The sequence below is a fragment of the Thunnus maccoyii genome, chromosome 9 (genome assembly GCF_910596095.1).
Source record: "Thunnus maccoyii chromosome 9, fThuMac1.1, whole genome shotgun sequence".
NCBI classification, from domain to species: Eukaryota; Metazoa; Chordata; class Actinopteri; order Scombriformes; family Scombridae; genus Thunnus; species Thunnus maccoyii.
In genome coordinates, this window is record NC_056541.1 from 11,857,963 (window position 1) to 11,872,077 (window position 14,115).

At 38.4% G+C, this 14,115-nt stretch overlaps 2 protein-coding genes across 3 annotated transcripts; one reads left to right on the forward strand and one right to left on the reverse strand.

The window, feature by feature from the left end:
* The first annotated feature begins 894 nt into the window (after positions 1-894).
* Positions 895-8,838, forward strand: agpat9l (1-acylglycerol-3-phosphate O-acyltransferase 9, like). 2 transcript variants are annotated; one of them, XM_042420633.1, is made up of 15 exons: positions 900-1,074; positions 1,471-1,673; positions 1,822-1,888; positions 3,229-3,377; positions 3,539-3,684; positions 5,618-5,692; positions 5,794-5,883; positions 5,996-6,089; positions 6,192-6,307; positions 6,648-6,703; positions 6,926-7,011; positions 7,105-7,233; positions 7,390-7,469; positions 7,940-8,091; positions 8,759-8,838. In XM_042420633.1, exons 2-14 carry the CDS (start codon positions 1,530-1,532, stop codon positions 8,046-8,048), a joined length of 1,341 nt encoding a protein of 446 aa, XP_042276567.1. In that variant the 5' UTR covers positions 900-1,074; positions 1,471-1,529; the 3' UTR covers positions 8,049-8,091; positions 8,759-8,838. The 2 variants fall into 2 exon arrangements, with proteins under 2 accessions (XP_042276566.1, XP_042276567.1); XM_042420632.1 differs by lacking the exon at positions 8,759-8,838 and having other exon boundaries at positions 895-1,074; positions 7,940-8,488.
* Positions 8,815-14,108, reverse strand: myl7 (myosin, light chain 7, regulatory). Its single transcript, XM_042420634.1, has 10 exons — positions 13,902-14,108; positions 13,569-13,667; positions 13,114-13,189; positions 12,828-12,932; positions 12,667-12,745; positions 12,514-12,562; positions 10,644-12,368; positions 9,765-9,813; positions 9,611-9,653; positions 8,815-9,005 (listed from the first exon to the last, which is right to left on the reverse strand). The coding sequence occupies exons 1-7, from the start codon at positions 14,013-14,015 to the stop codon at positions 12,264-12,266; spliced, it is 627 nt and encodes a 208-aa protein (XP_042276568.1). The 5' UTR covers positions 14,016-14,108; the 3' UTR covers positions 8,815-9,005; positions 9,611-9,653; positions 9,765-9,813; positions 10,644-12,263.
* Between the last annotated feature and the right edge of the window lie 7 nt (positions 14,109-14,115).

Below are 14,115 nucleotides of genomic sequence, written 5' to 3' on the forward strand. Positions count from 1 at the left end.
TCTAAAGCAAAGTGATCACATATTTTTGGATAAGAGGATAGACTTTCATGTGATTTACATACTTATATGAGATACTTGTATGTTACTGTGTCAGGTGGTTTTCTTTTCTCAGTGCATCTTGCCCAAGATGCCTGGTTGTGGTCCAGAAAACTCTCTGGATTAGGTTCAATCCCAGAATGAATCGCCCTCTTATCATTCCCAGAGACATTACCCAAACTGACCCCCTGAAGTCCCCTGTTACAGTAATGTGCAACAGACTGTGAAATGTCTGAACCTGGAAAATAATCAGGACCTTTTGTTAGTCTTAGGTGGGAGAGAGAGGCTTTTACACGGACAGAGTGTGGCTGCATTCCTCATCAAGGCTTCCCTGTGTTGTGGTGAGTAGCATGTCTGAGAGGTTTGGGGCATTTCATTAGTATTACTGTTTCACAAAATGCAGTCGCAAATGTAAGGTCAGTCAGTTAAGCAGTTGAGTCATAGACTGAGGCTCTGAAAATCATTATATAAATACAAAAAATGTAACCAATATAACCTGCAGATTGCATGTTATATATCTGCAGTAATTAGTTTATCAAAGAAATTCCCAGAACAGAAAATGGGTTATTTTTCTATTTTAAAAAATCTTAATTGGAAAGCAATTTGCTGATGAAGGCCACAAGATTTGGCTGAAAGCTACGGAAAAACCAAACAAGTGGATCTTGAGATATTTTGTTTTTGTCAAGCTGGTATTTAGTGATTATTTTACTTTATTTTATTTCATTTTGTCGTGCCAGATTCCTACAAACAAGTAGCTGCATATCTTTAATTGTGCGGTGGACAAACATAAAAGTTTCTCTGTCCAGCCTGTTGTGTAAAAATAAACCAAGTTTTTTCCCAACCAAATATAGATAATGAGGCTGATTGGATGAAATCCAGATCCACGTGTCTGCGCTTCCCTCTCTGACCGCAGAGGGGCGCTGTTGGGCGCAGCGGGGTGAACTTTGCTCTAGTAGTAAATGGGCGTGTTTGCTCCTCCTTTGTACAATCCTCTGACTTGTTCATCAAGAAGATAGAACATGGACTGAAGTTTGACAGGTAAGAGGAGCTGGTGGAACTTAAAATAATGACGCTTGTGATTGTAGAAGACAAAACAGACACAATGCGGTCATGAAAACAATCTTGTAATTCAGGCCTGTCGTAGTTTGTGTACTCATGGATGTGTTTATATTGTCAGGTGATAGTGATCGTCGGTATTCATGAGGGCTTTGTCAGTTTGTGTGTTTCTGAGTAGTGTACTGTGACCTTTGAGGCTTTATTCGTAATTAAATCACCTAGAGTGTTTCAACTTTTTATTATTTTAATCCTCTTGTCTTTGTGGTTGTTGTTGACCTTCATATATTGGCAAGTGTTTTGTTTTCTTACACATGATGAATCTGACCTGTCTGTATTGCTTTGGTAACACAAGTGAAAACTTTTTCCTCTCACATACAGGACAACACAACATCAGAGCCACAGTGCTGCGCTTGTATACCTCAGGGAATAAAATAGAGATGGAGGATTTCTGGGCAATGACCCTTTGGGTACTGAAGATTTGGCTTTACCTCATTGTCTTCCTCATCATGATCCCAGCCATGTTTGGCTTCTCACTGGGCATCTCTGAGATGTACATGACCATCCTGGTCAAGACCTTAGAGGTAATCTTATTATCATTTCACATTTCCTTGAAAATGTACATGCATTAGGTTTTGCAAATATTTCCAATGTCATCCACCAGTCCACATAAGATATTAAAAGTGAGCAAATTTTTAAAAATCAAAACAGTGACAATGTCTTCCTCTTCAGTGGGCCACTCTGAGGATACAGAAGGCAAGCGCAGACGAACGAGCTCTCCAAGCCTCTGCAGCTAATGGTGAGTAGAAGGATGTTTGAACTAGATAGATAGAGATTGTCATTGTTGTGAAAGATAGGGGTTTAGTGAAAGATATGTGTAATGCTGCAATATTGGATTTCATAAGATAGCCTACTCAATTACAAGCCTGTGCAAGCATGTTGCAACGTTATTGCCCAGTTTAGAAAGAGTAAGTGATTCATCCGTACCTGTGCTTTTTGCATCTGCATGTAGATGAAATACTCACTGGATGATAGCTCTGTGGCATTAAATAGCAGGTTTAAATTGTTTTATGTTGCACTACAGGATTGCTAATTCTACTCAGCAGTCTCTGTATTACACAGTCAATCTGAGAACATTCATGACAGGAAACAAGGTGAAGTTGCTTTAGAAACCCTGCTTATCTCACAAGACGCAATATATACTCAGCCACCACTCAGCACCTTATCAGTCAGTAAGCTGCACAGCGTGGTATACCTTGCTGTAGCACATAATTACATTAGTTATGTAACCAAAAACTGGCCTCTGCATATTCAAAGTGTGTCACTGTTACAGTTTTTAATGTGGACAATGAATACAAGTAGTGCAAGTGCCTCATTAACAGAGATAAACCAGACATTGTTTGAAGGTTTTGATTGAATATTGAATACAGAGTCTATCATCCCATGTTCTGGACTTTGCCCCCTGTGTTATCAGATAGTATGGAGTCTAAGTTGAAGTCAACTCTTAACTGTTATGAGACCTGAAAGGAGGACAATGTTAAATCTCAGCAGAGTTATTGCCATTTCTTACATTTGTTCTATGAGCAGCTCAGCTCTCATGTTACCATTATGTATCACAAGTCAAAAGGTTCAAAGTCATGTTTTACGTCAGTTCTTGACGCATTTTGTTGGCTGAATAAGTGAATTTTCTTGGAAACTCCCTGCTTTATGTTGAAATTTGTTGAGTCTTCTTGTCATACCAAATTACAAATACTATCCACTTAGTGATGCATAGTTGTGGTTTCTTTTTTTCAAATTTTCTGGTTGATTGCCACATCTCCTTCCTCTGAGGTTTGTTTTATGCTTTGATTAATTGCAATCATTTATTTTAGTTGTTTTATTTTTCTGTCGTTTTTGCAAAGCACAACATGTTATATTCTTCCAAGAAACACATTTCTGAATGAACTTTGAATTTTACTCTGTTGACTCAAAGCATTTTGTCTTCCATCATTATCAACACCATCTTATAGATATGGCAAACCTGATTTATGTTTCAGATTACCGCTGAGATTGTGATTCCTATCAGATGTTGACTGAATGACTGTGTGTGTGTGTGTGTGTGTGTGTGTGTGTGTGTCTATGTGTGTCAATGTGTGTCAGGTCTCATCCAGAGGGACGATGGCTCTATGGAGAAAGAGTTAGAGGAACTTAGACGCAGTCACCCCAAACCCCCAGAGGGCGGTAATTTTACACTTAGTGACTGTTTCTATTTCACCCGGAGAGGAATTGAGAGCATTGTAGAGGATGAGGTACTTTCTTTTTTCTTTTTTTTTCTTTTTTTAACTTTATTTTAGATAGATTATAGCAAGAACACAATTTGTTATAAGAGATCTGTAATCCCTGGTTATGCATTCCAAACTTTAAGTGGTTTGGTTATGTTTTCTAATTTTTAATTTCATTGTAAATTTAGGTGACCCAGCGGTTCTCTTCAGAGGAGCTGGCGTCATGGAACCTGCTGACTCGCACAAACAACGATTTCCAGTACATCAGTCTGAGGCTGACGCTGCTTTACGGCCTTGGCATCATTGTGAGATACTGCATCCTCGCCCCGCTCAGGTACATGGATACTTCACGGTTTGCTGACTGCAAAATTCAGCAGGAATAATGTCAAAGGTTGAGTCAAATCTCTGGAACCTAAGAACTATTTGCTCTCGTAAAAATAATGTTATGTTTGAGGTGAAATTTTAAAAATGCAAGGTATAAGAAGAGGAAGCTTATATCATGAAAATCCAAAAATGTAATCAGTAAAAATTAAATGGCATATTTTTGATGTACAGCTTGACAGTGTTTTTTATATAAATGAGTAACTTACATTAACTGGTGCAAAAAAAAATTGCAAATGTTTGGTTCTGTCCTTTGACTTTAACTGAATTCTGTCCAGTTAGATTTCAGTTTCAGTCAAAGAAACTTCAAACTGCATAGACCACAGTTGAGCCACTTCTCAAAAAGCCGTCTCTTGACCCATCCTTTTTGAATAACGTCCGCCCAATATCTAAACTCCCCTTCTTCGGCTAAGGTCTTGGAAAAAATATTTGCGGAGCAGCTCATTGATCATATGAATGGCAACGAGCTCTGGATATTTTCAGTCAGGTTTTAGGGCGTCAAAGCACTTCTTAGAGTTCTTAATGATATTCTTTTAGCAGCTGATAATGGCCAAACTGTTTTATTGCTTTTAGATCTTACTGCAGCTTTTGATACAGTTGACCAAGTGATTATAATTCAGCGTCTTAAGCGTTGGGTTGGCATATTGGGCATAATTTTAGATTGGTTTTATTCCTTTTTTTCTAACAGGAAATTATTTGTGACCATTGGTGACTTTATATCCTCCACCTTCCATTTCTCGTATGGAGTGCCTCAAGGCTCAGTCCTCGGCCCTTTATTATTCTCCATTCATATGTTACCTCTAGGTCAAATCTTTCAGAAGTACAACATCAGTTTCCATTTTTATGTGGACGACTCGCAGATCGATTTCTCTTTTGACTCCAAGAACACAACACAACTGTCAAAATACAATCCTGTCTTATAGATGTGGCTCTCTCAAAACTTTCTTCAGTTAAACTCAGATAAATCACAAGTCATTATCATACGTCCAGACCCCTCCGGCAAGCACTTCTCCCCCAAGTCAGGTTCTCTGTCCTGTTGCTTCAAAACCCAGTGCAGAAATCTGGGTGTTATCTTTGATAACAATTTTAACTGTGACAGGTGAAGTAAATTGTTCAGTTGTGCTTTCTGCAAAAAAATCGAAAATTTGATCTTTTTTATCCACTAAGAATATGGAAACTATCATCCACACTTTCATTATATCTGGCTTAGACTACTGTAACTCACTGTATTCCTGTCTCAGTCAGTACAACCTCTCCAAACTTCAACTAGTTCAAAATGCTGCAGCAAGACTACCCACAAAACCCAATAGAAGAATCCACTTAAGGCCTGTTTCAGCATCTCTCCACTGGTTACCTGTACATTTTAGAATTGATTTTAAATTTTTAATGATTACTTTTAAAGCACATTTGGGGTTTGCCCCTGATCACTGACTTACTGACCCGTCACGAGCCTGAATGCAGCCTGAGATCCTCCGGCAGAGGTCTGTTAGTAATTCCTAGATCAAGGCTAAAAGCCAGAGGAGCCTTTGGAGTCAGAGCAGGTCCAGAGACTCTAACGACCTGCCAGAGGAGATCAGACAGGCTGGCTCTGTTTCCTCTTTTAAATCTCTCTCAAAAAACGCACTTTTTCAGAATTGCTTTCTCTTGAATTAGTTATTTTTTTGTTTTTCCTCTATGTATTAATAATTCACACCTCACTTGTTATTGTTACTGTATCAATTCTACATTTATTTATTTATCTGCTAATTTCTCTTGTTTTTGTCATAGTAAAGCACTTTGTAACTTGTTTTTGAAAAGTGCTATATAAATAAAGTTATTATTACTGTTATTATTAATTGTTGTTGCTGCTGGAAAATGTAGTAATGATTGTGTTACACCCTCTCCAGGATAACACTGGCCTGCATTGGCCTCAGCTGGTTGGTTATTGGAACATCTACTGTTGGACTGCTCCCAAATTGGAGGTGATCACAAAATATAACCATTCCAATATATTCCATGTACATGTCACTAATTTCTTCACGTGTGCTTACTTGCTTGCACGTGTGAAAATGTCTGTTTTTAGGATGAAGTTCTGGCTCAGTGAATGGGTCCATGTCATGTGCTACAGGATCTGTGCTCGAGGCCTCTCTGCCACCATCCACTACCACAACAGGTAAGTGTGCATCCTCAACATTTACTCTTCCTTTCTAACATCTATTCTAACAGCGATCAGTAACCGCTTTCTCTTCAAATACTGACTCCATGTTTTCACCTTGAAACAAAAGGGAAAACAAACCGGAAAAAGGAGGAATCTGTGTTGCCAATCACACCTCCCCTATCGACATTGTGATACTCTGCAACGATGGGTGTTACGCTATGGTAGGTAGAAAGCAGCCAACATTTGTATTCAAATAAGTATGACTGTTATTTATTATACTAAACCATGACATTTTTCTGTGATTGTCAAAATGTGTTTGTCAGGTGGGTCAGGTACACGGAGGTTTGATGGGAGTCGTCCAGAGAGCCATGGTGAGATCCTGTCCCCATGTCTGGTTTGAGAGAGCAGAGATGAAAGATCGCCACCTGGTGACCAAAAGGTCAGTTTTCTCCTTTCTAACTGCAGCGCATGTCTCTGCTTGCTTGTCATTGCACGTCTGAGACTGAAATAACCTTCTTGCCTGTATTTTCATGCTGTGGCTGTTTTGGTTGTGAGATTTTCCTGGCAGTAAAATCTTATTATTCAAACAAGAACCAATATGTTTTGGAAAGCTGCTACTGAGCAGTGACTCATACAGTTTATATTCCATCTCATTATATCCCATCTTCACCCAGACAGTCAATCCAGATGTTTGATCTCAAATGTGGAAAAAAAAGGTGCAATATGAAGATAATTATACAGTCTGGAAATGGTTCCCATTACCTTTGTGTTGCTTCCAGGTTGACGGATCATGTGAATGACAAGACAAAGCTTCCCATACTGATATTTCCAGAGGGTGAGTATGACCGTGTAGAAAGAGAGTTATTTTATCCACATCAGTGTGATGTTCTTCTTTGTATCATCAAAGACAAGACTCCATGAGTGTTGTTATTTTAGCTCGGTGCCTGGTGGCAGTCTGGCCACTGAGCGGTGACAAATGAGCAGCTACTTTATGTGGGTTTGGACAGAGCTCACACGGCTCTGTCTCCTTTGATGTACTGATCTCTGGTTTCTACAGGAACCTGTATCAACAACACATCCGTCATGATGTTTAAAAAGGGAAGTTTTGAAATTGGAGCTACAATATACCCTGTAGCCATTAAGGTACTTCAGTCCTGTCTGTTTCTTCTGGCTTACAAATTTAAAAGCCGAGTTCCTCACTGCACTTTTAATGCATTTCTGTTTAACTTCTTTTAGTATGACCCAAAGTTTGGAGATGCTTTCTGGAACAGTTCCAAGTACAGCATGGTCAGTTACCTGCTTAGGATGATGACCAGCTGGGCCCTCGTTTGTAACGTCTGGTATCTGCCAGCTATGCACCAGCAGGTGTGTATAACATGTGCTGATACACGTGAGCACATGCATGCATGCATAAAGCCACGTGAACATCCCGCAGGTGCCACCCCCACCCCTCCATATATGTACACACACACACACACACATCATGGTAGACTGACTTTATTGTTTATTCAAAAATGGCAGGAGGGGGAAGATGCTGTCCAGTTTGCCAACAGAGTTAAGTCAGCCATTGCTCACCAGGGAGGGCTGCTAGATCTACAGTGGTAAGATTCAACTTCTGTCATTGTTTCATTGATTGTTCAGTGTCACAGTGATGGGATTTTCTGTCTCCATGCGTATTTTTCACTTCCTTTTTTTCCCTGGAAACAGACTAAGCCTTGTTCTAGATACAACAGATTATTATATGACGAATCTCCTCTTAAAATTCAGTTTAGCCTGTGTCTTCTAACACAGAATGATATCACAACTAATGGGGAAAATCATTTTATTAACTTAAGTTTTAAGTTCCCCTAATGGGTTTTTGAAAAGGCTTCCAAATGAATGATAACATTTATAACCTATAGAGGAACATGCAATCCTTCAACTGAATGTCAAACATGACAAATCTCCAAAAGTAGTCCTTTTTTTTGCATGAAAATGACATATTGACTGTTGATCATACAGTCTGTTACATGTGTTTGAATGATCGGCATCACTCTCAGTTTGTCCTGTTTGCACCTGCTTGCCCCTGCAGGGATGGAGGCCTCAAGAGAGCAAAGGTGAAGGAGTCATTCAAACAGGAGCAGCAGAAGCAGTACAGCAGCATGGTGGTGGGAGACGACAGCGGCAGCAACAGTGACTGAGAATCGCAGCCAATATGATGGACATGCACCTGCCCTGTTTTTGGTGAATATATATACCAGAAACAAGTATCTCTCTTATATTATTTTCTCATTAGCTGGATCTGAAATGGAATACTGCCATGTGGACTGAAACACACTGTGAAAACTTCGGTACAGCTAACGAGAGGAGAGTCTGGCTAATTTGCACACAAAGAACGCAAGTGCAATATTGAACTTCTCGAGGAACAGACTGACTGAAAAGGGAAAATTGCTCTGTTTTTACCGCTACTGAAGGAAACTTCTGTTTTGATTGAATGTTAATGCTGATAAAATGCTCTGAATGAATGAAATGTGTGATTTCAGTGAAGCTAATAGAAAAACTGGATACATGAACATCTCTCAGTTGACTTGTTCATGTGCTGCTCATTGTTTTTTAAATAAATTTTAGTTTACAAATGTAATGTTGATGGTGTGATTATGCAAGTGCGAAAAGAATGTGGAGTTTTTTTGGGGTTTTTTGTTTTGATATTTGAGATGTGATTTAAGCATTTGAATATAGGTTTTGTGTATTTTGATCAGAATTGCAGTGTTTTACTGCAAAACAATTAACACTGATAAGCACCTTTGCAATATATTTTTTATGGTTTCCTCACTGGGTTTTGTTAACACTGGTTGGCATTATATATCTTAGTTTTGGGAATTCTTATGTCCTCATCTGTTTTCTTTTACAGAACTACTCATCACAACTGCAAAGTTAAAGCATAAACACAAAAGCAGAGACACAAGGTTTGGCACTTAAATAATACATGATAATGTTGAATGTGTGTGTGTGAAAGCTCATTAAATGTCCTCATGAGTTGTGATGGCTTTAAAGGAGAACGCACAGCCGAGACTTTTTAGGTCCCTCTTCACTGGATGGTTTTTCTGAAGTTTTCTCCTCACTGTCTCCATTCGTGTGCGGGCTCCCATCTTTGGCCCCTTAAAACAAATTGTAGAGGCGTTTGTTATAAGTACACCTTAACGGTGTGTATGTATGTGTTGATCCTGGTATTTCTTTCTTTTTCTTTTTTTTTTAAGTCCCCCTCCAGTCAAAAGTCTTCGTCTTCCTTCAGTTGGATGTTTGCGCTTCACTGTGCAGAATGATGTACGTGCACTTTGACACTTGAAGGCTGTTTTCACATTCGTCTGCTGAAAGTGGAAAGTTTCTCTGTGCTCACCGAAAAATCAGAGTTTAAGGGATGTGAGCATTTAGTTTAGTGCCAATCGTGAGTCAGTATGTAACTTACACAAGTGTGAGATGGAAACCTGAAACCTCCAGTGCACATACATTGAGAACCTTACAGTGAAGTAGGAGACATCTTGCATTCAGCAGTTAAACTTTTGAAATGAAAAATATTTATTTATAGATTCTGATGTTTTCAATGAGGGAGAATTCATTCAAAATGTAATTTTTGGGATTTTTAACAAAGTAGTTGAATTTTTGTGGAAAAAAACATGTCAGACACAATTTACTGTTCCAATTGGAGGATTTTTACGTCTAAAAACATGACTGGAGGGGATCTTTTAATTATCAGCGCTCTCACCGTCACTCTCCTGATGACTTGGATCTGTGTTGCCCTGTGTGCCCTGTGCCAAAACAAATAGATCACTACTAGATCACATGGACAGCAGTCACAGTACCACATTATGTCTGACAACTTGAATTAATCAGTGTGAGTACTTGACAACAACGCTTACCTGTAATAAGTTCCTAATGTTTTTCTTTTTCTGTTTGAGTTCCTGATATCTGCAAATATGATCGACAATGAAAATGAGATTACACGTCATCACAAAGAAACTTGAGTTTAATTTAATTCAGTAATGGAAATGATGCATGGTGGACAAGACAGCCAGCTCATGACTTCCTGTCTTTTCCTTTCATTTGTCAGGAGAGACAAATTGTACGTTGAAATATTTACGAGCCAGATTAGTGCCTCACATCTGTGTCATTCTCTGCGCAGTTCAGATCACAAACAGGTTGCTGTTGATTCAGGTGGGCAGTGTTTGGCTTAAGCCGCTCTCTTGAGCAATAAAAGCCCACGTAGGTTAGTTAAAACTGCTGTGTAATAATTCTTCTGGAGTTTTACCTCAATGAAAACAATGGTTTCCACACTCAAACAATCTGTTATCACACTACATGCACCCGGTGTTTCTTGAAGGCAATGATTTGTATAGTTTGCTAAATAGCTGTATTAGTTGTCATTACTCATGTGTAGCCATGTTTAATTATCTGCTGGAAAACAGAAGAATAAGTCCAGGATCACATTCAGATGCATTTTTTTTCATTTGTATGGCAAAATTTTCAGGGTTTTTTTTTGTTTTTTTGTGAATATACCTTTAATTTAAAAGTTGTAAAGGTGGCAGACTGGGCCTTTATCTAGTGTTTCATTGTCAGTTAAAGAAACATAAGTTTGATTTCTTCAAATGTTTTTCCTGCATCAACATCCCTATATTATGCTTTTGAAAGATGATATTCTCTGTGCTGTGTTACTGAAAAACAATTGCAAGTGCAAAACATTGTGAACCTTAGTCTGTTAAATTTTACATTTCAGTACACTTGAGCAGTAATCTACCCACCGCTGCAGATAGGAGTCACATTTCTTGTTGGCGAATTTGGTCTTCCTCTTCAGTTCGTCTGTTGTCCATGTTGTGCCTGATTGTAGACCTACTCCTGCATCCACCCTGCCTGTTGCCCCAGATGCAATAGGCATCACTGCCAGTGGAACTGCAGATTTCAGATATCAAAAATAAACTCACAGTCATTTGGATACGACTCTGCTGTTGCAGATGTGCTGGAAGTGGAGCTTGCCTTGCAGGATTTCACACACTCCTTGCTGTCTTGTTGTTGACTGGCTGTTTGCTGTGTGAGCAGGAAAATGTGGCTGTGAGAGTTTATGTAGGTGTTTGTTGTTGTATCCATGGCAACAGTGTCCAAGAAGAATGGAACTGCAGTGAGGGCCTCATGAATTACTCTACCTTACCACAGAATATTTAGGAATTGTCCTTTACAAGCAGTATGTCGAAAATCTTGTATCTCAAAGCTTTTCATTGACCAAGAAAAACAGCCTTCCTCTTAGTTTCATGCATTTTTGAATTTATCCGCTTGGTCCTGAAAGGTATTCATTGGTTGTCATAACGTCATCAATATACAGAGGAATACAATTTACAGTACAACAAGAATTCCCACAATAACACTAGGCTATACAAACATGTAATACATGTTTTTTAACACACTATAATGTAGTTATAAACAGATATAGAAGCAGATTTACCTTTTAAAGTGATTATTAATGTATCCTACAGTAGTTATTTACTTATATTTATCTTATATTATTGAAACTGTGATTTACTATACAGTCATTCATGTGTCATCTGTTTATCCTCTAGCATCCATTAATTGATGCCCACAGGAGGAGTTATAGTTGTTGACAAATACATACTGTACCATTCAAAAGTTTGGACACACTTTCTCATTTAATGGAATGAGAAAATGTGTCCAAACTTTTGACTGGTACTATACATGAACACCTATATCTGCTAACAACTACATTATTACTACATTATGTGTTATAAAACACATATTAAATGTTTGTATATGTCTTATAGATACTAGATAAGGGGACTTAAAGTAAAGTATTACCCAGTTATTCTTCAGATGAACTGAAAATATTAAAATCATCTAAATTTGAGTTGTAGGTTCTAACCCTGTCCTTATATCTCTTCTCTATACAGATCTTTCCTTAACTTTTATAGTACTGCCCCAAATTATGTATTTCTTGATGAGTTTAGTTGAGATTAATATGTTCTTTTAAATAATTACAAAGATAAGACTTTAACAGACATTTCTTTGCTGACTGCTTGCTTGTGTGATTTGAGATTTTTCTTTTACGATATTGGATTTTTTCATTTTATTTTATATACTGTACACTGTTGCTTAATAAAATATGCATTTGCAATTAACAAAGAGGCTAATGAGGAGCCCAACACTTTATTCTCAACGGCAAGCAAAGAAGGGAGCCAATGTTCAATACAAACACAATAACAGTATTTATTACAGCCAATTTTGCCCTAAAAGAAAGTTAGACAAATCAGATATTTCAACTGTCACTACTATATTTTAATGACATGCCACACAACTAGCGATATCAGCGTGTTTAGATGACCTGTATGACTCGACTACATGGACAACAATCCTTGTTAGGATTCTTCCTTCTCATCTCCGTGTGTGATGATGTAGCAGAGCGACTTGTAGTCGATGTTGCCAGTTGGATCGATGGGAGCAACAGCGAAGGCCTGATCCACCTGAAATTTTAGGAAGAGGCAATGTGGCTGGTGAACTCAGTCGGTCAATTGGGACCTTCCAAATTGGGAATAGAAATGCAGAAAAAATGTATACTAAAGAAATGTTTGAGAGTCTGTCACAACAGGGAAAATAGAAAACACAAACCTCCTCTGCTGTAAATTTATCAGCCTGGTTCATCAGTAATCGCCTAAATCTGGACAAGACAAAAAAAAAAGGGTAAAAATTAGAGGATAACTAGAATAAGATGCTAAAATGACTAAGTTGAACATGAAAGTTAATTCACTTAATTTCTCTTACTCGTCCTTATTGACAAAGCCTGTCCCATTGGGATCAAAAAGCTTGAAGGCAGCAAGTATGGTTTCTTCAGGGTCAGTCCCTGCAGGAAAACAGAGCATCATTGAGCATCATCTGAGAGTAACAACATAGAGAATTAAAAGATTTGTTTGAAAAGTTCTCACCGTTGAGTTTCTCCCCAAACAGAGACAGGAACACAGTGAAGTTGATGGGACCTTTCCCCTCACTCAACATCTCATCCAGCTCCTCATCCTTGACATTAAGCTTTCCTGGTTCACACACAACGAAAGACACACACACTGAGTAAATTAATTTAATCAAATGTATTAAATATGACATCAAGAGAGGGTTTCGTCAGCAGAGCTTTTTATTGTTCTTCTTAATTATGATTATTTGGTATAAATCAGTGGATGAAAAAGATAAGAAAGACGTAATAGAAAAAGAAAATACCCAGTTGTCCGTAAGTCTCCCTCAGGTCCTGTTTTTTGATAACACCGTCTCTGTCTTGGTCAATGCAGCCAAAAGCCTATAGGATAAATCATGAAATTTACTTCTAATGATTCAAATAAAGGTTAAGATTAGATGGTGGCACAGTATTTCTCCCAGCAACGACTGAAGAATTATTCTGGCAACTACTGATAACAAAACAGTCATAGTAAAAACACTAGCAGTGGTTGCATTTTAATGGTCTTACAGAGACCTGCAGCTGCTGAATTTAATGAAAATCAACCTTTCCTTGCATGATTTTGACGGTAAAATAACTGGTTTGGACAGGAAGTTCCTTCAGTCAAAATCATAAGTCACGCTTTTCGAGAACTCAAAACAGCCATCAACTTATCTTTGTAGTGTTAATACAGTATATCTATTTTGTGACACTCCAAGCAGGACCACATATTGTACTGTACCTCCTTGAACTCCTGAATCTGCGACTGTTCGAACATGGAGAAGACATTGGAGCAGGACTTCTGTCCCCTCTGTCTCTTATTGGAGGCCTTCTTACTTGCCTGAAAGAATGAACACAAAATCAGTCGACCCAACAACAAATATTGGTGTGTCAAGCTCTTTTTCATTGCAGGTTCTCAGTTTTAATGTAGTGTGTCTGTGTATACAAATGATCAGTATAAAAATGACAGCTTTGATAACAACATTTCTTGCCGCTTAATTAGATTTTGAAACAGTTTGAAACTGACTGTTTTTCGATTACCACAAAAAAAGTTTAAAATCTCTGATGGACTTACCATGTCTGTGTGTGATCCTATGTGGACTCCCAGCCGAGGTGTGATGCTGGGGTGGGTTTTATGTATGGCCCATGTTATCTTCTGCCTTCCTATAATAAGCCATGGTGAAAGCATAGTCCCTTACATGGCCACAACTGCTCTGTGTGTGTCACCAAAGGGACCTGATAAGAGGTGAAGCAGGATTCCTCTGGGCTGGAAAATAGAGATATGGAGT

What these genes read in the sequence shown, in the direction of transcription:
- myl7 (XM_042420634.1), bottom strand. Translation starts at nt 14,015, where the DNA reads ATGCTTTCACCATGGCTTATTATAGGAAGGCAGAAGATAACATGGGCC. An exon ending in TAGGATCACACACAGACATG is followed by an intron (nt 13,668 to 13,901) that starts GTAAGTCCATCA and finishes TCATTCTTTCAG; the next exon opens with GCAAGTAAGAAGGCCTCCAA. An exon ending in GGCTTTGTCAATAAGGACGA is followed by an intron (nt 12,563 to 12,666) that starts GTAAGAGAAATT and finishes TGTCTTGTCCAG; the next exon opens with ATTTAGGCGATTACTGATGA.
- agpat9l (XM_042420632.1), top strand. Translation starts at nt 1,530, where the DNA reads ATGGAGGATTTCTGGGCAATGACCCTTTGGGTACTGAAGATTTGGCTT. An exon ending in TGCATCCTCGCCCCGCTCAG is followed by an intron (nt 3,685 to 5,617) that starts GTACATGGATAC and finishes CACCCTCTCCAG; the next exon opens with GATAACACTGGCCTGCATTG. An exon ending in TGCCAGCTATGCACCAGCAG is followed by an intron (nt 7,234 to 7,389) that starts GTGTGTATAACA and finishes CAAAAATGGCAG; the next exon opens with GAGGGGGAAGATGCTGTCCA.